This window comes from Podarcis liolepis (assembly GCF_965112155.1).
Source record: "Podarcis liolepis genome assembly, chromosome: 4".
Taxonomy (NCBI): Eukaryota; Metazoa; Chordata; class Lepidosauria; order Squamata; family Lacertidae; genus Podarcis; species Podarcis liolepis.
The window spans coordinates 79,635,793-79,662,061 of NC_139558.1; the positions used below are offsets into that span (position 1 = coordinate 79,635,793).

Below are 26,269 nucleotides of genomic sequence, written 5' to 3' on the forward strand. Positions count from 1 at the left end.
TTCAAACTTTATTGTGCCAAATTCTTTTGCTGAACTACGGTACACCTGCAACTTACGCTGGGGGTTACATTACAGGAATGGCGCCTAAAGCCAAAATCGTGTATAGTCAAAACACAATGGGTTCAATGGTGAGCGGGATTGCCAAAGTCTTGTTCCTCAGGCACTCTCCCACTTCCTACCCCCTTATTGATTTTTAAAAAAACTTTTTGTAATGTGCACAAGTTACCATACTTTCCCGTGTATAAGACGAGGCTTTATTCTTAGAAAATTATATTCATAATCGGGGGTAGTGCACTGGGGGGACGGGACATGGGATTGGTTGATGCCACGAGCTGGAGATTGTCAGTGGCTACTGGTCATGTTATTGGTGGCTGCCTCAAGGGCTGTTCAGAGAGTGTTCTGCCTTAATAACCTGGGAGTTTTACTGAAAGGGCCCTTATAACTAAGAGGCAAAACTCCTACCGAGACAAAACTGTCAAAAGATCACTGTTCTTCAGGCAGTCGTACAGATTATCCACAGTAGCCTCTAACGTCAGCAGCGCTTCCATAACGTAGCCCTGCCAAAAAATGCAGAAAGATAGTTACTTAAGTATGAATGCCCAGCCTTCCTCAGCAGTATTCAATATGCCTGCCGCCTAACGTTTAGTGTTTCTCATATAATGCTGTTAATCACAGTTATTCGACCTCTGGAACTAAACTCTGAAAAAGACGGACTATTTATGATGAATGGCTAGTTCTGGATAGTGTGATAAACATAAATATTAGCTAATTATTTAATCATTAAGTAAGCGTGACTTCAGGTTCATTAATTCAGTTTCATTAATGTGTGAACAAAAGAAACTAAAAGTCGGTGAACGTGATTATATCCCTGCTATCACTCCTTTGGTAAAAACCTCATAGTGAGCACCTTCTCAGACCTGGAGCAACACTGGATAGATTCCACAGTGCATGAGATGTCAGGAAAGATATAAGACCTGCAGTCTGTCCTACTTTGTTGTACAAGAGTGTTTTTCATTCTCTGTACTTTCCAAAAATAACCGAAGACATTTTTGCTTCAACAAATATTTCCACCTGGATAAAAAGGTCTCATGTTCATTTTTAAGCAGTGATTTTAAAATAATAATAATTAAAAAACTATTTTTAGCTGTTTTTTGATGTGTAAATTACCTTGGCACCCATGTAAAAGGTGATTCATATTTTAGTAAATAATAATATTTCTCTCTGAAGATTCTCATTTGTTGCTCCCAAATACTCAGCTCTGTGTGGCTGAACAGAACCAAGAATGCAATGTTGCCTGGAAATTTTTATCCTTGTATGCTCTCAAGAGTTATAGATGTTAGCAACTGCTGTCAGATCATATGCGGGAAACCATTATTTATCTCTCTTGTTTTAAGTAGAGGGCATTCCAAGGCAAGTCTTTTCCAACTGCTCCTGCCCAGGAATCCCATGTCTAGTCTTGCTCCAGTTCTGAGAAACTGAACTCTGTGCACTGTGATGAAATGGGTTTGCTACACGCCGCCATTGTGAAATCATGAATAAACTCTGTACTGCCAATTTCTTTTTTAAACTCTCTGTGCAATGCCACCATCTAAACAAATCAAAATCCAAACATTTTCTTCTCCACACATCACAACGATGTTTAATCAGGACTCGTACAAAATTTATTCAAGAAACAAATATGCGAGCAATAGGAATCACTTTTAATGTCTCCAGTAGCTTTGCAACGTGTTAGCAAATTAAGTTCCAGTCGTTTCAAGCAAACACGGGTGATAGCGCTATAGCACATGATACCATAAAAAAGGCTCTCTCCCCAGCGGCCATCCACCTCACTGTATTTTTCATCCAATTCAGGAGAGGCAGTGGATGTGCTGGATTAGTGCCTGGGCATGGTAATAGATTAGATGAGAAATAATAAACTGAAACTCAACTCAGAAAAAAATTGAGGTAGTGGTGAGGGGGTGGTTTGTTTGTTCTGGTGAATGGTGTTCAACCCATTCTGAAGGCAGCTGCGCTTTCTCTAAAGGACTAGTTTTTAAATGTGTGTGTGTGTGTGTGTGTGTGTGTGTGTGTGTGTGTGTTTGATGATGCACCATTGTCCTTATAGGCCAAAATGGCTGTTGCGGCTATACTTGGATGCACAATTACCCACGCTATGTTAACCTCAGGTGGAGATTCCTGCAGAATGTTGTGCATGAGGCCTTTGAAATTGGCCTGGAAACTGCAATTGGTCCAAAATAGGACTGCCAGACTGTTAACTGGGACTCTGCGATTTGATCATGTTTCTCCAGTGCTTTGTCAGCTGTGCAAACCCCTGGCATCGCTAGGTAGGAACAGGAAATAATCCTGTTCAAAATTCTGGAGAACCACCTGTAGGTCAGTTCAGACTAGACTGATTGTTTCACTTCCTCTGTTCTTATGAATGCTGAAGCATATTTGTACCTGAATCTCCTCTCCATGTTCTCCTATAACTTCCACTAATCTTGAAAGAAGATCTGACAGTGCATGTGCAGAAAGAGGTTGCTTTAGAGCTCGAAATATCTGGAAAGAACGGCCAGCATAATGTCTCGAAGAACTGGAAAGGGCTGTTTGCAACGCAATTTCGCTAAGATGCTGCTCCAAATGAAAACCTAAAGTGGGGGAAGAAAAAAAATTCGTACTGTCAAATGGCAATTGATAAATAATGTGGGAGCTCGCAAATTTTAATTTACAATCATTAAAAATTATGGTCAGGCTAATTATAATATTGTCTGGCTGCAGATGTAAGCAGCAATAGCTTTAGGAAAAGAACTTGTGGTGATGGTAATTAGGGCAAAGGGCTGAGGTCAGAAGCCCAGGCCAGGAGTTATTCCCTCCTGCAAATCCAGGTAAAATTCTTCCACCCAAACAGTATACAGTGGTACCTCGGGTTAAGTACTTAATTTGTTCCGGAGGTCCGTTCTTAACCTGAAACTGTTCTTAACCTGAAGCACCACTTCACCTAATGGGGCCTCCCGCTGCTGCCACGCCGCCAGAGCATGATTTCTGTTCTCATCCTGAAGCAAAGTTCTTAACCCGAGGCACTATTTCTGGGTTAGCGGAGTCTGTAACCTGAAGCGTATGTAACCTGAAGCATATGTAACCCGAGGTACCACTGTAATTATGAGCATAGGCACTCTTCAATTACTGCTCATGGGGAGCAAAGATAGGGTTCTTGACATCCAGAGTGAAATGGCTAATATGAAAATATTTGCACCATCTAAAAATTCTAAAGATAAAGCAGACTGCATAAGGAAGTTCTTAAGGCATCTCCAGGTTGGGCTGGGAAAATTCCCTTTCTGAAATCCTGGGGAGTCACTGCCAGTCCTCTAGTGATCCTCCAAGTATTGTTGGTCTGGGAGGATGGAAATCGTAATCCAACAATACCCAGAGAGCACGGGTTCCCCATCCTTGGTATAGGCAATACGGAACTACACAACAGACTTGACTTGGTATAAGGCAGCCTATGCCCCTATTTATGTCAGTATCTCAGCTCACAGTCAGAGGTAAACTGGCCTCCCCCGGGCAACTGAGTGAGATACTTGATGACCTCTCCGCTGCGTCTCCCAGCAGGCAAGGTCATAAACCGGCGATTCTCCTCATTAGATTTGAAGAGAACACACCCTCTGCTTCTCTCTGCTTCTCTCCCTCCCTGCATTCTCCCCAGGGAGGGGAAATGAGACAGACAGGAGTCCTATTTACATGTTTTATTCCTGTCATTCAGCAGTACATAGAAAACGTGACTGCACCCTTCAGACTCCATCAAAAGAGTCACAACTCCGCCCCTGTACTTCCAGCACAGGTCAGATGACACTCTGAGCTAACATCCGGTGCTCAGTACAGAGAATAGACTCCTCCTTTTTGCCAACAGTACAGTTGCAAACCAAAACATCCTGTTTTGCATTCCAGCCATCTGGAGCTGGCTTTTGCCTTGCTGCTTTTATCCAACAATTTTATGTGAATAATCACCTAAAATCAGACCGTAAAAATTAATATAGGTACAGAAATTCTCCCCTGCCCCCCTTTTTGTTAACACTACAAAATGACAATTGCTTGCAGGGATGGTATGAGAGAAAACAGTAGGAATTATTCAGCAAAACAGCACCAGTTGAGGGGCACCATAAAAACAACCACCACAAGTGGATTCAATACCTGATTTGGAATCTTTAAAGACAGAGACAACATGACGCAAGAAGTTGGTAAGCTGCTCTGCACTCTTTGTGTTCTGGTTTTTGGGAGTGATGTCTTCGTGGCACCAAAGAGGACCAAACGCCCTGAAAAGAAGAAAACACACTTGCATTTTTCTTTAGTATCCAGTTTTTTTTAAAAGGTATAATGAAGCTGCAATGTTGCCTCCTCTTTCTCCTAAAGTGATAAAAAAGTGGACTCCATCCCATTCGTTCTGATACACATTTCAGAAATGCAATTTATCCCATCCTTACAAAGCAACTCATCTTTTTCTTTTTACTACAATCTATTTGAGATAATAGCAGAGCTTTAGTTTTCCATGGCAAGCGAAGTGCAAAGCAAAAGGAAATTTATGAAATGTGAATGTAAGGTAGGGCGGAGAGGAACCTTCTGCCATTTCAACTTTCGGCACAAAAGCAGTACTTTGGAGCAGTGGGGGCAATGCTCTGTGACTTCTCCCACTCACTTTGTCTGTGTCAGCCCAGCGAGCAGCTACTTCTGCACGTTTTGTTTCTCTTAAACTGGGCCATCTTCTTCCAAGGAATACAGATCCCAGGGATCAGATGCCTAGTATGATGACATCACTAAGGACAATGAGCCAAATGGAAGTAAGGGCCATGTTTTCCTGCATTACTAAAGGGTTGCCAGGGTCAGGGGTGGGCATACACACCTGCTACCTGTGTCACTTTAGAAATCATCATACAAGAGGGGAAGGGGAAGTGCAACTCTGCAGCTGATACGGTCTTACCGTACTGTAGCCATTTCATTGCCTGCTCTGGCTAGGGTTAGTTCAACCAGGTCAGTGCTTTTCCAACCTGCTGAGCTGCAGCTGTTCCTCATGTAGCACCCTGTTGAGCTGTAGTTGTCTGGGTAAATCCCACCACCACCCCCTCCATTCCTGGCAGGGTAGTTGCTGACCCAACAGGGTAGTTGCTGACCCAACACAGTGTGTGAATACTTCCACTCGTGGCACTAAGAGCACCCAGAAAAATCACCGGAAGTGAGATCACCGCTGGCAAAACAGCATAAACAAGCGCTTCCCATTTTGTCTCAAGTCATAGCACAAGGCAACTATAGATTAGTTCCTCTACCGTTGGAGGTTCTCGCTCCTCCCACCAAACCCTCAAGTTATTAAAGGATGTGGGTACATCTGGATGTGAAAGAGAAGACCGAATTTGGAACTGAATACAATTGTCGGTAGAAGCAAGTGGCCGAGAATTACAGAAGTATTTCATTTTACTTTGCTTCTCCGCAGGATTTAAAATAGTCCTCAGGCCTCAAGTCATTCTTCCTTCCCACCATATTAGCCCCCAGTCCTTCTCCTCTTCACTTCATTCTATCAGCTTCTGGTGTTCCAACATCACCTCAAACCACAACCTTTTGTAATGAATCGTAGCATATATAATACATAAATAATGCCACCCATTTGCCTCAGATTCACAAGTGGCTATAAGCACCAAGCAGGAGGTGTTCAGAGAATTTGCTGTAACTTTTATGCAATAGTGGCAAACGCTTACATTTGCACCTATGTTAATTTTACACATGGTCTTGTTAGATCGAGTTAGAAATCCCATTCATGCCATTTTCATTGTTTTGGGGGTTTCTGTGATTTTGACTGTTGGTTTCTCATGTTAAGACTGAAACGGCAATTGGTTTTAGCTCCAAAAGCAGAACAAAGCACCACAGACTTGGCAGCTTTGGTAATTAATTGGAACGTGACTCATCAGCCAAACAGGCTACATATTTTATTATTATGGGAGCTGGTTCTTTCACAGGTTCTGTCTGTGTGAAATTTGCAACCGTTTTAAATATTATTATTTTTACAGATTATCTACAAAGGTCAGGAAACGACTGGGAATGTGTTATGACTGCGTGTTTGCCAGAGACTTGTGCTGGAACGTACTCCATCTGATTAGGATATAGACGCATTCCTCCAAAGGTATGCTACAGCGGAACGCACGGTATCTTTGCTCTGATGTGATTACCTGGTAGTCAGGAACTCAATTAGCTTGTTTGCCTTTTCATCTGTCTCTACGGCTGGCTCCATGTCTTCTATCTCCTGGGTGATCTGAGGGAGGTTCCCACTGCTCCCTCCAAGGCTGATGCTGGAAGAGGTGGAGCTGGAGCTGAGTCCAGAGTCTGGCACGGGAGAAGACTGATACTCCCTCAGAAAGTCAAAGCCACCTAGCAGCAATGGAGAGAAAAAGATAAGCATGGAATGTGCAGCCGAGGTCAGAACTCCCCTCAAGAGTCATTGCAGGGCAATAATGTCTTTGGTAATAGTTTTAGCTGCCCTGAACCCTCACAGAACCGGGAGTAAATAACAGAAGAGACAGCTCGATCAAATCTGTGATCAGGAGCTACAAAACAGCTACACGTTACGTATCTTGTGGTTTTGAAATGATGCATGTTCCTTTCTAGAAGCTTGTCTAAATATACAATTTAATAATAATAATAATAATAATAATAATAATAATAATAATAATAATAATAATAATAATAATAATAATATATTTATACCCGACCCATCTGACTGGGTTTCTACAACCACTTGGGGCGGCTCCCAACAGAATATTTAAAAGACGATAAAACACCAAACATTAAAAACTTCCCTAAACAGGGCTGCCTTCAGATGTCTTCTAAAAGTCAGATAGTTGTTTATTTCCTTGACATCTGAAGGGAGGGCGTTCCACAGGGCAGGCACCACTACCGAGAAGACCCTCACCTCAAGCAGTGAGGGAACCGCCAGAAGGCCCTCGGAGCTGGACCTCAGTGTCTGGGCTGAACGATGGGGGTGGAGACACTCCTTCAGGTATACTGGGCCGAGGCCATTTAGACCTTTAAAGGTCAGCACCAACACTTTGAATTGTGCTCGGAAACGTACTGGGAGCCAATGTAGTTCTTTCAAGACTGGTGTTATAAGGTCTCGGCAGCTGCTCCCAGTCACCAGTCTAGCTGCTGCATTCTGGATTAGATGTAGTTTCTGGGTCACCTTCAAAGGTAGTCCCACATAGAGCACATTGCAGTAGTCCAAGCAGGAGATACAGGAGCATGCACCACTCTGGCAAGACAGTCCGTGGGCAGGTAGGGTCTCAGCCTGCGTACCAGATGGATCTGGTAGACAGCTGTCCTGGACACAGAATTGACCTGCGCCTCCATGCACAGCTATGAGTCCATTTATATAAGTTTTGTGTGAAATTCTTCCTCAAGCCACAATGGCTCAAGTGTGCAAGTAAGCCAAACCCAAATTGTAACCACTGTGCTCTTCTCTTGTTGCTGCACTATGAAGACCTAAGCCATGGTTCAGTTTGGCATTAAGTCTGACCCTGAGCTCACGGCTTGTCTTGCTCCAGACAAATAATGAGCTGTAGCCAAGGTGTGTTCTTGGCTTCCTACTCATCATTGTTTGTCTGGGGAAGGCAAACTACAACCCTGGGTTGGGATGTACGCTTAGCCAGACCGTATCTTAGGTCTGGGTAGCCGAGCAGCAGGACTGTGGAAGGAGTTAACTGAGCACAATTTCTGCTGCTAAGTACCCACATAGTCCGCACTTAAAATGTACTTGGCTGAAGGTTAAATGCACTGAGCCATCACTTGATGGAATTGTCCCCTTATCTGGACAACATTTCTTCCTCTCATTACACAAGTGTCAAAGCCCCAAGCCCTGGTTCTGAAAAGGTTGAGCAAAAAATGCAAGCTTCGGTCTCATAATCCAAGCATGTCTATGAATTTGATCCTGTTTACAATGAGAAAAGAGTCATAGGAAGAGTCTTCCTTAGCCATGTGTTACAGGCCACAGTGGAGAAAGGATGGATATTCAGAGGAGGAGGAATTTGTGGGTGGAAACATCACACATCATGAGGAGAAGCTGGAAGGACACAGCCTGCTCCTCCAGTGTCAATGCTAGATTTGGACCTTTCCTTCAAAAGGATTTCTAGCTGCTGACTACTGCTGACATATGCCACCCTTGGTCTGTAGTTCTTCAAAATTATACCTGAGCTATAGGTACAGTCTCTGTCATATCAGGACGCAAGGATTGATGTGGAATACATAAACAGCAGGAGGGATGAGGGAATATGTCCCTGCCTGTCCTTGGCAGGGTGTTAACCCATAGTTGCCCAGGGTCCTCCTGCATGCCAGCCAGGGAACCCTGGAAGCTGCATAGCAGAGAGAAGGGGGATGGACACACCTGCCCCTTCCCTATGTACAGATTCACTGAGCCAATCAGAGCAGGTATGGGGAACCTTCGCCCCTCCAGACGTTGCCAAAATACAACTACTATCAGCCCCTGTAAGCATGGCCAATGGCCCAAAGGAACTGCCCCCCCTTTAGGAAAAGGAATGGTAAAATATAAAAATGTATTATTTGTGCACAACAGTGCTTGACAAACTGCTTTGAATGCTGCAAGTCGGAATCTTAGGTAGTGTTTGCCTACATTCTGTCTGAGAGGTATTTGATAAAAAACCCACGAAGGCTACCAGTCTTCATTTGCTCTAGCTATGCACCGAAGCAACTGATTAGCAAAGGTGAGGAGATAAACATGTCAAATTACAATTCCTCCTCTTTTCAGAGTTCACAAAGTTCAGTTCTTCTTGCATTCAACGAGCAGAGTTCACATGCCATTGATTTTTCCCCCAGAAACATTTTTAAAATAACCGTTTGCAGATTAAAAACTATCCTGTGTGCTCCTTTCTCAATCCAAGCTCTCTTTCCCTTCCACTGCCCCAAGGTAGCTGAACTGATTTTGTCTGTATCGTTTGACTGCATCTGTTTCCTTTTTGAAAGTCCAATAAAAAACTATTAATTAAAAAAAGTAGATACATTTATATTCATGCTCTCAGAGACAGTGAAGCATTGCACTTGTTTGTTATTCCACACTGCATGTTGAGATACTTATCTGCCTGTTCTCTTCAGCGTGACTTTATCTATTTTAGTTAAAAGAGCCTCTGCTACGACTAGTGACAGGACAGTAATAAGGTCACAGATAAGCAGCCAGCGAATGTATGTGTAGTCATTTTACCTTGTTATTCCTTCTAAAGGTAAGGGGCACATTAGGACACAGAAGCAATCCTTGGTCTCCTGTGCTTTCTCTTTTCTTCCCAGGTGAATTGTCCACCATAAAAAGAGACAGCTTGAGTCATGCAATTAGGTCCTACTTGTGAGACGTTGCTCAGAGGTTGCATGCCTTACGGAGTTTGGCACCTGAACTTGAGGATCACTCTTGAGCTCCACTTCTTGTTCAGAGGTTACACACGTAGCGGAGGAAAGCATGAAGGCTCAAGCCTTTCTGCCTTTCTTATATTTTATGCACATGTGTGGAATTGCCCTTAGATGTGCAGAATCAAACAATCTAAAAGTCCCTTGAGTGCAGTCTGGAGGAAACAAACGTCTCTCATAAGCTCTATTTATTTTAAGGCATTTAGACAGGACACTTACTCAGCAGATTACAACCAGAAAAGAATATTCCATTATTTGTTCAACACCCAGTTTGGGATACATTGGTACAGTAATGCCCTATACAGTATATAGGGCATTGTACCAGTGTAACCAAACTGAGTGTTGAACAAATGTATAGCTAGCACAGAAAGAGCACCAGAGGAGTAAACTAGGGACAAGTCAAAACAAAGCAGATATATACTCTATCAATTGCTTGTTGTTACCTGTATAGAAATATTCAGGCAGGTATGCTGATTGTACTGTGAGAGTCTTCGTTTCGTTCACCTCTCTGGTCTGGAGAAGCACTGAGGCAATGGCTTGAAAATTGCTGTTGCATGACAGAGCAATCAAAAGATGGAGAAGCAGCTTTTTACTATGCTCAAAGACTTCAGGGCGGTAATGGTCAAGGCCTAAGGGAAAGCAGTTAATGGCAATCACTGAATATAAAGTATAAACAAGTTAACAAGTTCCAGATATAGCAAACGATCCACATGCCTTTAGTACAAAAACAGACAAAATACAGGGTGTGCTTCCTCTTCAAATATCTTGTTTGAATTTAGTACCAGTGAAAGCTAGGCTTGCACCATTTAATCTGTTAGATAATCAATTAAAAAAACTTTCTGACTGACTATAAAGCTGCCCTTGATTTCTCAAACAGAAGGTTTTAAATATGCACATACATTATTTTTAACAGAAGTACTAATACAGCGTGAACTATTGGGAGCCTTGGTTATTGAAGCCAGGTTATAGCAAGGCACTTCAAAATCCTGGATGAGCCCACTCAAGAGGTTTCATGTAGATCAGGGCTGGAGAATCTCAGGCTCAAGGACCACATGCAACTTTCCAGATCTCTGCCTGGCCCACATCCTCCTCCCTAACCTTGCCCCTAAGCAGACCTGCTTTGTAGTCTCTTTATGTGTTTTTGGCTGGCTGGAATGTGCCCTTGAACTTAGATAATGCTTCTGGCTTGCCTGGATGGAAGACAGAGGTTGCGTGCCAGTGTGTATAAAGCGAGGATTCACATTTGTTGCTCTGTTTGCTGTTGCCCCACCCACCACTGGCATGTGGCCCCCTGAAGATTGCCCAGAAGAGAATGTGGCCCTTGGGCTGAAAAAGGTTTCCCGCACCTGTTGTTAAAGAGCATGGGGTATATAAGGTTGAACTCTCTAGAACACAAGGAAGCCAAGCGCTACCTTCTAGAGCCATCCAAGTAGGACTAGAACCACGGCAAAGCATCACTGCCCACTCATGAGCCAAAGAGTTGTTCTAGAACAGGTGTGGGGAACCTTTGGCCCTCCAGATGTTGCTGAATTGCGACTTCCACTCTTCCTGGCCATTGGTCATGGTTGCTGGGGCTGATGGGAGTTGTGGTTCAGCAGCATCTGGATGGCCACAGGTTCCCCCACACCTGTTCTAGAGTGATATGCTGTACTTTTGCATGTACCTTTTTTCAGTTCTTTTCCTAAATTATTTCTGAGATGATTTGCATCATTCCTGACTGTTTGGAGCCATGGTAGGACAAAGATTCCAGCATAAAGAAGCAGTCTGCTACTGTTTGATGCTGCTGCTTCCCTGGCACTCTGACTGCTTCTTCTTCATATAGTATATTTTTCAGTTTGCCTTGCTCTACAGTTGCAATTGCTCTTGGGACTGGACTCTAAACACTACTTGTTTCAACAGTACTCCGGCCATTTTTCTAAGTGACGTGATATCATTAAGTATGCATCATTAGGCCAAATTCAGACACACGCCCCTCAAATTGGGTACTCTTTCTAGTTTCCCCTTACCCTTCTAAGTCTCCTATAAGCCTTATTAATTTCTGGATTCTGTCCCTGCTCATCTCCATGGTTTGTGCCAACCAGAGGTAAGGGTTGTACAACCTGGCTCAAAGAGGTTTTTGAGGGGAACGAAGGAAAGGTATGGAACAGCATTGGCAACAAGAAGGGAGAAGACAGATGGAATTTGCAGGTTCTGTGGCTCAGCTGAGAACTTGGGAGAGGGCCTTTCCATTCAATTTATCCTAGAAATGCACCATCTGTGCAAGTTGCTGGGGTGGGTGGGAAGAGAGAATAATTTTTCAGCATTGTCAGATTGCTTCCTATTGAAGGATGACATGGGGTAACCCAGTCAGATGGGCAGGGTATAAATAATAAAATGTTGATGATGTCCTGGCATGTGTATATTGGGGCATGTGACCTAAAGAAAGTGTGTTTTTTTAGAGACAGGTTGTACTTGTGAATTAGTCACTCACTCTCTCTCTCTCTCTCTATTGGGTGGTCCAGTTGGTGATTTAATCCTGTCAATATGTTTCAAAAATATCCAGTATGTACTTATAGCCAGGGGTTCCTTTACCACAGAGATCATAAAAGTATTCAGAGTAGGTTAATTCCCTAGCAGTTTTTTTTTAAAAAAAAACATCCTCAGACAAAGATAAAACGAAAAAATCTGGTGCTGATCAGAAAATGTCAGGCTGTCTGCTCCTGGCAATAAATTCAATTTCACTTTGAAGAACTATGAGTTGAGAAGTTCTGTTTCCTAACCTCCTGTGAGCATAGGCCAAATGGTTTATGAAAGATAATATTTACTGATACAACAAGAAAAGCTCTGGCTAACGAATTTGTGCTTGCAATTCCTTCTTTCAAACATTTATTTGTATGGTGTTTTTTCTGAGGCTCATTATCAGTGACAGGAATTGTCTGGGAGCAGGGTGGGGCTAATCTGTTGATAACCATCACTCCATTTCTCTCACTCCTTTCATGCAATACTGGAATGGGGGGAGGGCAAAACAAGGTGTTTGCAGGCTTTTTCAAAGGTGTTTCAAATATACGCGATTTCACTCAGGCGTGTGTCTTAGAACGTAACCCCCGCGTAAATGGGGAGTTGCCTGTATTAATAACTAAACAAAGGGAAGGATTCAATGTCATATTCCTCTTATCATTCTGTCAGAGCAAACATTTCAGCTTGCTGGATGGTCTTCCCTCTCCTCCCTCTGTGTGCTGTTTCTGGAAGTTTCTTCTCCTACAGAGCCACCGGGGGTGGGGGGTGGCGAGCAGGGAGAAGGGGGGGGCAAGCCTCACTGCACAAGGCCTTGTGCGGGGCTTGTTTTATTTGTTTATTTATTTGTTTGTTTGATTCATTCATTCATTCATATACCACCCTTCATCATAAGATCTCAGCACAGGTCACAGTCCACCACTAGGACTCATCAGCTGAACTTCTTTCAGAGTCAGTTCAAAAATTTACATTCGTACATTTTGTACTTCTATGACGAATAAACTATCATATCAGCTTCAGGGGCAGGGAAGAAACAATACTTCTCTCGAGTTTGCTGTGTAAACTGCTGTTTTTCATAAAGTTATAGAGCAAAAGGTCGGAGGGAATAATAGAGTAGCTTGAGTAGAGCTTACAAAACCCCAAACAAGCATTTCTGGGATCAGCCTCTGATAAAAATGAGAATACTGAAACAAAAGCCTGCAAATGAATGAAGGTGAAGAGAGACCACATAATATGGAGCGTCATCTGCATTAGGAACTCAAATTCAACTTCAGTTCTTGCTTCTTACCTAAGAAGAGGGCGTGCAATAATAAGGGGAGGTGGAGGGCCCAGTCTTCTCTTACACTGTGATCTACGACCATCTCGGTCATGAAGATGACAGCAATATTGCACCTGAGAGGAAAAAGAAGATGAACCAGTTCAAAACCTGCAAAGGCAAATGAGGGGGAAATGGCAACAATCACACAATAGCTGATCAGAGAGTACCAGGAGTTATTTGAGGCGCAATATGGTTACCTAAGCAATGGTGGATAAAATAAACACAATGCGCTTGATTGCATGGAGGCACTGAACATTAACACACACTGTACTAATGAGGTGTAATAATAGAAGCGTTCACGGTCATGGTAATTATGCGGCCTGCTGCATTGATCTGGTTTGATTAGTGGTATTATTTTAAATGTGATGGTTATGTAGCTTAATAATATTTTTATTGCTTTAACCAGGTATTGTAAACCATCATGGCCTCTTCAGCGAGGGGTGGTTTTAAAGATGAAGCAAATGGATATATTTATTCTGAAACTTAACGCACTGACAACAATCCAAAACTTGGCTAGGGAGCAGTGGTTCCATCACCATGTCTGAAGCCCTGTCACTCAAGCCAACCAGGACAGAAAGGGGGAGGGTTTCATTCATTCTTTTGCTACCTTTGAATCTGTAGGGCCTTGTCAGGGGCCTGCAGGGCTTTGGATCCAGCAAGGCCAAAGCTGTTTAAGGCTTTAAAGGTCAGCACCAACAATTTGAATTATGCTCGCAAATGTACTGGGAGCCAGTGTGGATCTTTTAGGACCAGTGTTATATGGTTCCAGCGGCCACTCCCAGTCACCTGTCTGGCAGCAGCATTCTGGATTAGTTTAATCTTCCAACATTCAGCTTTACTGCATGTTCACGAGTTCTAGTGTTGTGTTATTCATGTTACCTTGGCATGTGAACTTTTGGGAGCATGTATTTCTTATAGGTTCACCCTGATAACTAGCACGTGAAACCTTGCTGAGAAATGCCAGGGCTGCAGTCCTCTGCCCTGCCATGACCTCGACCCACATCAGCTCTGGCGTGGGGGAGGCAAACAAGTTTCTGACACAATGTCAGAAGCTTTCTGCTTTATAAAATGTAATTAATGTGATAACAAGTCACGATGTCTACATTTAGCCTCGAAATCAAAATGAAATTATGCCTGTCAGTGTAGATTATATAAGAAGGTAATTTCGATATAAGAAAAGCACACAGAATGTGACAGGAATGCATTAGGCTGGAGGGTGGGGGTGCAGGGAGTACAGACCCTGCTTTTTAAATTGGGTTCTTCATCATCTGTCTGAATCTTAAAGCAGAATCACAAATTAATTCTCCCAACACAGTATTCATGCGCCTATTTCACTTTTGTTGGGAAAAGTGACACGCTACATGTCTCTTACAGCAAGATAAAGATGGTTTCTAATGCATAACATGTCGGAAATGTTTTTAGGACTGTTCAGATGTAATAATGTAGTTAGGAGACAGTGGGGGCAAACTGTTTTGTAAGACGGGTAATGTTAACATCCACCTTACCTGTGAAGTGGCCCTCGTGGTGTAATGGTTTCTGGGAGGTAGTCGACAAGAGGTGCCCAGCACCCTCCATTAAATGGCATCGGCAAGGGCTGTGGCTGTTTGGTCTCCACGATATTCAGTAGCCAACTTGTGTACGGAGACACAGGATCATCTGCAGAGTAACGTATTATGATAACTTATTATGTAGGGAACCCGGTGTTGTTCCGACTTTGGATATTTCAGTGCAGACAATGCAAACCAAACACATGCCTTTGGCCTTTCATACTGAGATACAGTCGTACCTTGGTTTTCAAACAGAATGCGTTCCGGAAGTCAATCCGACTTCCGAAACATTCGGAAACCAAGGTGAATCCTCTGATTGGCTGCAGGTGCATCTTGCAGCCAATCGGAAGCCACGCCAGATGTTCGGCTTCCGAGGTAAAGTTTACAAACTGGAACACCTACTTCCGGGTTTGCCACGTTTAAGTTCTGAGTTGTTCGTGAACTAAGTTGTTCAAAAACCAAGGTATGGACTGCTCTGTATTGCTGGAACATTTCAATTTTTTTTTGTTTATTTGTCTTGCTTCCTTGTAGCCATAATGTTTTCTGAAAACTGGTACACAGAAAGTGTTTATGGCTATGCCAAATCAATGGTGACGTTTAACAAACCTTAACGCAGGTATGGCACAAGTAGTAAGAATGCAAATTACGTTATACCACTTGAAGTACAATTCTTTTTGGGCTTTTTTTTTAAGCAATGAAGGATCCTGATCACAGAGCTTCAACTACCCAAAGAACTACAAACTGCACAATCCTGCCCAATTTCAAAAAATTTAGTCCCCTTGATTTCAATGGGAGATGCTTAATTATTCTGTTGAAACCAGGGGGACTTGAAGACAGCCTTGACTGGATCATGCCACATCACTCACAAAATGCAATGTAAACAAATGTCAAGTCATACTTTTGTCATCATCGTAAGATCCTCCAGAGCTATTGCTGTATCTTGACTCCAGTCGATTATGTGCTCTGATCACATTGCTGAACCTTGGAAAGAATGAAAGAAAATGTCAAAATCATAATCTGGGCTCAAGAGGGATTATTCTGAAGGTTCTCAAAAGATCAAACCGACAATCAACCTTCTCTGAATAACTGGTTTTCTTTGAGGAAACTTGGGTGGTAGCATTCTAGCAAAACCAGATTGTAAAACTGACAAAGTAATGCAACAGAAAATTCTAAACCCCCAGGTGTGTTAAAAGATCTTTGAAGAACTGTACCACTAAGACATTTTGCTGATACAGGACACGTTACCAAAGAATTATGACAAATGTTTCTCTAATCTTCTGATTGGACTTCAGTAGTGGGATCAAAAAGAGAAACAGTCTAACATGTCACCCTGCTTTTGCACTCTTAAATAATTTCTAGCAAGTTTTTGTGCAGAGCGCTTGGTAGGTCTGTAATACACAATTTATTTATTCACACTTGAAGAAACGGGCAGGCAAATGCTGGATCAAAGAGAAATAAATGTTGTTCTGAATGTTTATGCCATGCTTTTGAAATTTCCAATTTAAACAATACTGCTACACATGTTTTTGTAAGGAAAAGGAAGTGTGTGTTGTCCAGAAGCAAAATGATTTATTCGGCAGTTCTTTATGCTGTCTCTTCTGTTGATAACTCACTCTAGGTCAATCTATACATACTGTCTAAATTACACTGTTCTAATCACTGTGGTGTCTATTTGTTACCAGGTGTACGTAATGGAAAAAAATATTTTAGTCAATGAGCTGAAATCTTGTATTCAGAAGTAACACAGAGCTGAAGTTACCAAAAGCCAATTTTTATTTCCCCCCCACTTAATATGATTTCTGTCTTATGTGTGGCCAATTTCATTGCCAAACAGATAGGCATCAGACCACCCAAATTTGGTATTAGAAGGAATTATATTTTAAATTTATGAATATGCAGTTTGCATCAGTTGCCTGATGGACCTCAACAGATGTACTGTGAAATACTCCAGCTGGATAATCCAGCCTTTCTAGTTCAGGGAATTCATGTTTGAGAAAGAGACAGACAGACAAACAAACAAACAAACAAACAAACAAACAGGTTTTGATTCAGCAGACTACAAACCTCTCATCTGTTTCTTTCACCATTCTGTTATCTTCAATGTCAGGAAAACTATCTTGGCCAGCTACTACTGTATTACTGCTTGAAGTGGTTCCTGTGCATGTAAAACAAACATATATTTACATATATATAAAAACCCACACAAAGTACTTAAGTTTGAAAGATTCAAACAACCAAGCATTGGGCAGCCTGGTGTAATACAGAAATAATAGACTATGAATGCACAGCATTAAGTCAGTGCCACACCACAATCATCAGCCTCTCAGATATTACTTTGGTATTTGTGTTACAAGAAAACAGGTATAATGAAGTGTTTCCCCTTTGTACTCCCCCACTTCCATCCATTCCCTGTAATGAATGGGTTATTAGAATGGGAGGTTAGGCTTAGCATGCCTCCTGAGCCATTGGAATGGCAAGGTCATATGGGGGGGGGCGCTTAGTTCCTTGAGCCCTGGGGGAAGCAATTCTTGAACATCCTGTCTCTGTTTCTACTGGCCCTGGTGTTGTGGCATCAGCTTCAGTGGGCTCCAATCTCCTAGCCTCAGGGTTCGTGGCCCCCCTATCACCAGCATCAAGCTCAAGAGTCAGGGACGTGCTATGGCTCCTTAGTTGGTGACACTTTAGCCTCCAACTCAATGTCCTGATCACTGGTGGATTCTGGAATTATGGCAAATTTACTTGCAGGTATTATACATTTCTTTGTTGATGAGATAAGGGAGTCTGAGAAGCAACAAGGGAGGAGTTGGGCTGAAATTTATTGTAATACTCTGTTCCTGCTTCCTTCATTCACAATATCGCGTTGCAAGTTATGAGACGGGGTGTTCAATTCTTACCAGAAGCGGCTGCTGAGGCCTTGTTGCTGGCAGTGAAGCGATAGAACGGCGGATTGTCACAATGCTGAACTATGGGGTTCACTGGATCTGTTTGCTGAAGCTCAAATAGAAGTTCTTCCATTGTTTGAATAGTGTTGTTCCGACATAAATAGATGGCAACTTTTTTGATCTGAAGAAAAAGTAGTATTTAGCAGCCTCTATAAACTGTAACTTAGAAATGCACATTTTAAGTATAATAGGCACACATGCATCATTTTAGCTTTGAAAGGATCTAAGATACACCCATCAGAACTATGCTGATCTACATATCTAATGGGCCATAAAACCTGTCTACAATTAGGGGGTGACCCAATTAAAGGGAGGTATGCAGAAGATCATGGATGCAGAAATTTTTACCTATGGAAGATACATACTTGGAAATGCATTATGGCTGAAAAGACAGCAGTTGTTTCATACTTTAGCTGATGACATCCCTACAGTATTAGGGCTTGGAGTTCCACAATTATATTTGGCATTATGCTCCTACTTTCCTGCAGTATAGCATCTGAATTACTCTACAAACTGAGATAATTTAATTTATTAAATGCATAAGATTGATGCTAGTAGAAGCACATCTTTCTACAGATAGCTGTTTTGCTTAATAGGAACAATGGCTTCAATGCTAAAATAAGTTAAGGGAGTTTAAGAAAGCAGTCACTGTTCAGGTGACCCTGTCTGTCCTTGGGACACTTACAGGGATACAACCCATCTTTGGATGTCTCCCTCTCACTCAGAGAAGTAAAGTTTCTCATCCCCTCCATTATTTCAGCTGCCAATGTCCTGCAAATGCCCACTCTGGAGGGTCAGAGGTCACTCCTGAAGAATGCAGGATGGAGCATGGAGGGGAAGGAATGAGGCTAGGGGATGGAGATTCAAACAACATCAGACAGAAGTCCACCCAATTTAGTGTTTTTTCCCCCCTACCCTCCAGCAGTTCTCTGCATCTCATCACACATTGCCCCCACCTCCACAGAGGGTTTTCAGAGGGACAGGAGGGACAAAGAATAGGAAAGTTTCCTTCCCTGAACTTCTTTGAGTTAACTCTTCTTAGAATCCAAGGCAATACAAGCTTTTTAACTACCGTATTTTTCCATCTGTAAGACGCCTCCCCCCATGTATAAGACGGGACTTCAAATTAAGAATCTGGGGGACTCCAAATTAAGGAAACACCCCTCAGCACTACCCGTGTATAAGACGAGCCCCATTTTTAAACCTAATTTTGGGGTAAAAAAACCCTAGTCTTATACATGGAAAAATATTGTGTTATTTTTTAAAAATCACTTACGTAAGGTAAAAGGATGGTATCGCTGCTGACCCCACACAAGCTTATGAGAAACTGCAATGTTATTCTCAGGTTGTTGCTCCATTTTTCATTGTTGGCTAAAGCATTCCAGACATTCTCCATTTCAGGTCCAGGGACTTCATCTCCGTACTGCATTGCAGGGGCAGGGGGTGGGGGGACAAAAGGGCAAACTTGATAAAAGTGCAACAAAATGGCCAAAATACAAGAAAACTGAGATGCAACGTAATCAAAAATAACTGTTGGGTTGTATTCAGTGCAAGCCAAGTTCGACTTGTGTAGCAGCACTTCTGTTTCTTCTCCACCCCCCTCCACCATCCCAAATCTTGTCCAGAAGCTCCCCCAACACTCTGAAGTTGATTTTGAGGGTGCATGGGGGCACTGGTAGGAAGAGGAGAAATTTGGAAAGTTTCATCCGGCTACTGCAATTACTTTGCTCTTGTCTAGTGGAATGGGAGCACTGGATGCCCAGCAACTGTATCAAGCTGAACCATCACAGGTCGAACAACAAAGAAATATATCTTAAACCAATATCTATAGCACCAGAGGTAGAAAATCTAACCAATCAGGTCAAACACTGGCTTGTCTAAAACTACAGAAAAATACTAAGAAAGCCAGCGTGTTGAAGCAGATTGGACTTATGGCTGGAGAGACCCAGGTTCAAATTCCTGGGTGGCCCTCACAAGGCTGTTGTGCATACAACCTTCAACTTGAAATATGGGGGAAAGCATGCAAAAATGAACCGTTGCTCAAAAGCAGTACTGGATTTCCTATTTAAAAGCATGTCGTTTATTTGCTTACCTTAGCAGTCATGTACATCAGATTATTAAGCACCAGCGATGTAGCCTCTGGAGAGCCCCAGCCATTTCCCTTCAGTCCGCAGGTGACAGCTATTTCCCCATCTTTCTCCCTTATTTCATCCTCTGGGGTGCTTGGGCTTGACCCTGGGAGAAGCAGCCTGCTGTCTACAAGTTCAATGTTGTGAAGCCACGGCAGCAGGTAGGTGAGCATGATCTGGCGCCCATTTGGATGTGTTGTTGGGAACCTCTGACTCACTTCTATAAACAATGGGAAACAAGAGCTCGTTTTAGTTTCACCAGCTAGACTGCAGCATTATTCAAATGCAACTTGTGTGTAGGCACTTCCAGGTTGAAGCATGGAAGTGGGGCTGGTCTCTTAACCCTACCCCCAATGCTGCGTCACCTTCCTCCAAGATCCATTCATGGAGAGCTTTTTGTCTGCAAATAAACCTTAATGTAAGAAGAAGCTGATAGATCAGGCCAATGCCCCACTTAGTTCAGTGTCCTGTTCTCACAGAGGCTGACCAGAAGAATGCAGGAAACCAAACAAGAAGGACCCAAGTACAAGAAACCCTTGGGGTTTTCAGCAACTGGTATTCAGATGCATGAGGGCCACTAATTGTGGTGGTAGAGCATGGCCATCGTGGACTAACAGCCGTTGATAGCTGGATCCTCCATGGATTTGTCTATTCCTTTTAAAGCCACCAAAGTTGGTGGCCCTCACTGCCTCCTGTGGGAGAGAGTTCCATGGTTTAACTATGCACTGTGTGAACAAGAAATTTCTTTTGGCTGTCCTGAATCTTCACATGTAGGGCTTCCTTGCAAATGATATACTGTAATTCTACACCTGGATGTCAGAGGAAGGAGACACAATCCTGGGGCTAAAGGCATGGACCTCATCCTGTCTCAATGCCCTACACAACATGCATGAACAGGTTTTGTGGCATTCAGTTAAACCACCTGTCCTTAAAAGGATAAAAAAAAAAATGATTTCAGGAGCTTTTCGTTCTGTATCTAAGTCATATGTGTAGGAATATATTGTTATATCCCGCATTTTCAGCAAGTGATAACTATTCAATTTCTGCTTCTCTATGTATCTGATGACCTTAATCCTGTGAAGGAAGAGAACATTTATGAAGCACAAAAGCATAGATGAACTGATTTCATGTTAACATCGCCACCTGAAAAGCAATGAGACTAACCACCAAGTAAAACAAAGGAATTAATATTGAGTTTAGAGACTGAATTTTAAAATTCTGTTCAACAATCAGAAAGGGTCCCTGACTGCGTCACTTTGTGTTTTAATTGTTTGTGTGATATGGATTGTTTATTTGTGGGAGGTTTTCTGTTGCCCACATGTTTTGCTCTTATGCTTGCTATAACCAAATACACAGCTGCATATGCTCCAACTTTTTAGTGTTTCTATGCTTGTTTTGCTTTCGTATGGAAAGTCTTCATAAACTGTTTTTAAAGGACAAAAGAAAGGGTCTTCCTAACGTATCGCACAGTGAAATGACACTTACAGATAAAAGATAAGTAAAAGCAATAAAAAAATTAATGCTAAAAGTATCAACGCAGGGGGAGGATGAGATGCTTATTAAAATTTACCCTCAAAGTATCAAATTTGTTGAATATGTCAAGTTACGTAAAGCAAGAATGTCAAAAATGCTTCACAAAGAGTTATTATGCAACAATGTGGGATCACAGAAGTGGGAGTTCCATCCTACTCAGGAGCACTAAGAGGGTCGTGGGGAAAAGAAGGCAAACTTAATCTGCTTCCCCAAGAACAGGGAGTTTACTAATTCGCATTTATTTTTAAAAAATCACTAGGAACGCTTACCTGAAAAGAGTGGAAGCGTGAGCTCAGGGTACATTCTTGCCAGTTCATAGGACAGATGCGCTAGTGAGACGCTGTACAGTGGAGGCAATGGGCCGTGAGTCCCATAAAGTATACTGCCAGGTCTTTGCTCAGCTACTTTCTTTGAATAAACAAAAAGCTTGGTCTCCAAAATCTGTGGGCGAAGATAAATGACAAAAGCGGCATTACAGGTTTTCAACAGCATCTTAAAAGAATCCAATCGCCAGGGTATTAATCTGTACACACAGCCTTGCATTTAGGCACCAGAGCCTGGTAGCCGTATGCAACCAGGAATTATGCACAGGCAAGTTTCTTGGCTCCACCTGTCCTGCCAGTTCATCTGGCTTCCCTTTTAGTGTCAAAAAGGGAAGCTTCTTCTTTCACAACCAGACAACACAGTGGGCTGGTGGAGAGGAGATGGATCGCGCCATTCCTCTCCCACTCTGCCAGTCCACTTGGTAGAAGGCTACCCCTCTTCCACAGCCAACATGGAAACACTGGCTATCAACCACTTGGAAGGCTAGTAAAAAAACAATCTGTAGGCTAGAAACCTTTGTGGGCTTATTCACAAGGCTGATTGACTATACTTTTCTTTTTTCAGCTGGTAGGGGTTAATTGGCCCGCTTCCCAAGACCTTGGCAGGGGGTTGGTGTTTCCTGCTTGGCAGGGGGTTGGACTCGATGGCCCTTGTGGTCTCTTCCAACTCTATGATTCTATGATTCTAACTTATTGGGGTTGCTTCTCTCACCTGTTTCCCTTCCCAATCCTATTATGACACTGAAAGCCATCAGCCAGATCAGTCAAGGCTTTGTCCTCAGCCAATGGCCCATCCTGTCTTCTCTTCCCCCTTTGATCTCTTGCCCCACCTTTTCCTGTCATTCTGCCTTATCCATCCCAGACTGCTTTGTACAAACCAGCACTCCCATGCACACCACACCAGGCTACATGTCCAGGAACACTGTGCTCTTAAGAGACTGCCCAGCGCAGTCCAACACCTGGTGTTGCTGTCCAAAGAATATTGTTGAAAATGAAGGGTCAGGCCCCTTGTACAGTACCCTCCCGCTCCAAGGCTGTTTCGTGTGCCCCAGTGTCACTGCATTATACCTTTATATAAAGGATTCTTGTCATATTTCCATTGTAGATTGTTAAAGAACAAAACAAGCATGTAATACATTGATAAGTGTACGGGAGGCTAAACAGGAGTTTGCTTTTCCATATATGGTTTTAGAAGATTTTTTTTTAAAAAAATATTTCATACATGCCTGCATGAGTTGCATGGAAATTTCATAAATCTCTCTATTTGTGTCAGATGCTTTAAACAGGACTAGGTTTAAAAGGGTCACAATATCAAAATGGTAGTTCCTGGAAAAAATAAACAAATGTTTGTGATCATTTTTATTCCAAAGAAAAGTTTTGTAATCATTTCTTTTTTTTGCAAAAATATGCTCAAGGCAACATATACAGTACTAAGAATAGAACAATGAACTATATGAAACACCATTAGAACAAATGAAACACAAAATATGTAAAATTACTTTTTTTAAAGGCAGATCTGAAGAACAGTGAATTCCTAATAATATACAAAGTATTTACAAATGCAAATAATTTGCATTCTGAGCTGGGCACAGCAATCCTAATGAAGGGCTGGGGGGAGATAAGAGAGCAGCAAATCTCCCAGCACAAACAGGATGGAAGGTGGGATGGGTTTATTGGGGTTGATTACTGTATTTTAATATTTTGTTGGAAGCTGCCCAGAGTGGCTGGGGAAGCCCAGCCAGATGGGCGGTATTATTATTATTATTATTATTATTATTATTATTATTATTATTATTATTATTATTCCAAGCTGGCCTATCTTAGGGGTCTTGGTCTTGGGCTCCTTAGGTATCCATGGTGCTTAGGATACAGTGAATTACAATTCTCCAACACCCAGCCCAACAGGAGACCTGTTGGTAGCAGCTAACTGCAGTAGAGCTGAGGCACATGCCATAGCCACTGAGCTAGCAGCTCCCCTCTCCACTGCTGAAGGCTGGCAAAGAGGGAAATACACAGCATTCTAACCTCCTACCCAAGCCATCAACTATAGGGTGGGTAGGACTGCAGCCCGAATTTCTATACACCTGATACCCAATACTGCTTTTTTCTTTTCCACCCTCTACCTCACACTGCATTTCACAATACACAGAGCCACCTGCCTGCTACCACCATTAACTCAAAGCACTCATAAAGTAAATGATGAATCAGGTGCCCAGAATCAGATTTCAGCTTTGCTCCATCTAAGCAAGCTGATTCAAAACAGGCAGAAATGCAAGGAATGTCAATACATGGAGGAGGACAGCCCTGAGGATATTGCTGGGGGAATAAATGTACGGAGGTGAGCTCCTATTTCATTTGCTGCAATGCTACAGTATGTCGATTTAGCCATTTCTTGTGATTAGTGAAATTCCAAAATACTTTTTTTTAAATATAAAGCATTTAATATCACAACAGAAATGTTGCGCCTCAAGCCTAGGAGCCAGGAAGCTTATATTAAGGTTTAGTGGAACAAAAGAAATCATGATTAAATGACAGCTACTGCTATAGCTTAGATCCAGGGGGAATCTAACTTGCTTAAAGAGATCTTTCATATGAAGGGTTCACATGCTGCAACGAAAAGTCTGAAGAGGATGGGAGAAAAATAATCTTGTTAGTCAACCCTCAAGTTATTATTTGGTTGATCACAGCTCACTGGCTCTTTGCACCTCAGGCAACTATCCCAAAATAGATCATGAACTGCAACTGAAGTTTTGGTGGTGTAATCAATGTGAAATTCCACTCGTGATGCCTCTTTGATCATCTGCTTTGTCGTATTTTATTTATTATGTATTTATCCCACCATTCCCCCAATAAGCTGAGTATAATGTACATGGCTCGCCACCCCCTTTCTTTTCCAACCACCTTGTGAGGTGGGTTTGACACATCCCATCCTTCCTTTAGTTATCTTTTTTCATCTTCCGGACCATTCTTCACTGTCCTCTCCATCCATCCTCCTGTTAGAAACTCTTCTTGAGCTCAACGCCTATAACTGCCTGACTTCCTTCTGCTATGCAGCCACCCTGTCCTTTTCTCAGTCCTGCTGCTTTAGCCTCCCAATCTATTCCACAAGCTCTGCGCTCAATTTTCACTAAAGTTCTTTGTCTCCTTGCCTGCGTCTATCTCATACCCAACCAAACCTCCCCTCATGGAAAATCAATGTTTGCCAATATCTGAGTCCTCATCCTTAGTCAAAACAGTTGTGACCATTCTTTGACACTCCTGGGTAGAAATGAACAAATTTTATCCAGTAAAATCTCTGAATTTGCTCACAGCTTTGCACTCCTGTTTTGATCTACACTGATCTTCATTATATAAATGAACAGTGTAGCTGGTACTCTGTATATAGGTTTGTTTTGTACTTGACACACCTGGTCCTAGTTTTCGTCTTCAGCATTGCACCAAATTACAAAGGTATGAATTTTCCAGGGAAAGCAGAAAAAGCATATTGCTTAGCTGTAGGCTTTCTGCCTAAGAAAATGTTTGTTCATTTCCACTTGCTCACTGGCATTTTTGTCCCACCTTCTGCACAGTATGAATATCCAGTTGCTACACTAAGAAATAGCAAATAGGCCTGAGATTGTAACCGTTCCTTTCAATGTTTACGTAAGGCAGAATTCAAGCATATTCCGATTCAATAGTTGCAGGGTTTAAATATAAATCACACTGCAAACTTCTGGCACTTCCTACGTGAAGGATTACTGATACCTGCTGCCACACACAGTTGCAATGGCTTTGAAGCATCCAGAAGCAAGCTGGTATGACCCAGTATAACACCGGTCTATAGCCCAGTTGAAGAGGTTTATTTGGTCAGGATTTAATTCCAGCAATAAGACAACAACTTCACAGCCAAGCTGATGAACCTGAGTACACAGAAAATGGCATAGTGTTATTCAATTATCCATAATATTTGCATCAATAATTAAGCACACAAAGGAAGCAAGACCTCCTGCTGAATCAGACCAAAGTCTATAAAGAAAGACTAACATTGAGTTTCAAATGGCACAGCTTGCCAGATGCCTCCTCAGATTTGATCTCAACATCTGACCCCTCAAATACAGGTAATAGTAACAATTGTGGGGTACAATCAATGTTCTTTTTCAGAATGACTGAAATCTCCTCTTGAATTTGTTCCCTCAATTCTGCCACCCTCAGACAGTCCCACCACAGAGTACAATAGGTACTCTTCTGCCAGCCATTGAGTGAGATCCCTGATGTTATGTGTGTCTAATCCCTTTGTGAAACTATCTAAGTTACTGGCCATCACAATCATTGTGGTTAACATATTCCATAAGGAAAAACCACTCTATTCCAATTCCACTATCTACCGTATTTTTTGCTCTATAAGACTCACTTTTTCCCTCCTAAAAAATAAGGGGAAATGTGTGTGTGTGTGTTATGGAGCGAATGCAGGCTGCACAGGTATCCCAGAAGCCAGAACAGCAAGAGGGATTGCTGCTTTCACTGTGCAGCGATCCCTCTTGCTGTTCTGGCTTCTGAGATTCAGAATATTTTTTTTCTTGTTTTC

General features: G+C 42.3%; 1 protein-coding gene across 9 annotated transcripts in view; it reads right to left on the reverse strand.

Annotated features, from left to right (window-relative positions):
- The window catches only part of FRY (FRY microtubule binding protein), a 192,624-nt gene that overhangs the window by 35,465 nt on the left and 130,890 nt on the right, over positions 1-26,269 (reverse strand). For all 9 annotated transcript variants that reach the window (XM_083498834.1, XM_083498827.1, XM_083498826.1 and 6 more), the window contains 15 exons: positions 25,450-25,604; positions 22,932-23,031; positions 21,652-21,823; positions 19,813-20,069; positions 18,997-19,143; positions 17,673-17,841; positions 16,843-16,933; positions 15,677-15,759; positions 14,737-14,887; positions 13,202-13,305; positions 9,864-10,049; positions 6,189-6,387; positions 4,168-4,289; positions 2,440-2,627; positions 463-557 (listed from right to left, as the gene is read on the reverse strand). In XM_083498834.1, coding sequence (XP_083354960.1) covers positions 463-557; positions 2,440-2,627; positions 4,168-4,289; positions 6,189-6,387; positions 9,864-10,049; positions 13,202-13,305; positions 14,737-14,887; positions 15,677-15,759; positions 16,843-16,933; positions 17,673-17,841; positions 18,997-19,143; positions 19,813-20,069; positions 21,652-21,823; positions 22,932-23,031; positions 25,450-25,604 — 2,219 coding nt within the window. The remainder of the gene's footprint in view (positions 1-462; positions 558-2,439; positions 2,628-4,167; positions 4,290-6,188; positions 6,388-9,863; positions 10,050-13,201; positions 13,306-14,736; positions 14,888-15,676; positions 15,760-16,842; positions 16,934-17,672; positions 17,842-18,996; positions 19,144-19,812; positions 20,070-21,651; positions 21,824-22,931; positions 23,032-25,449; positions 25,605-26,269) is intronic.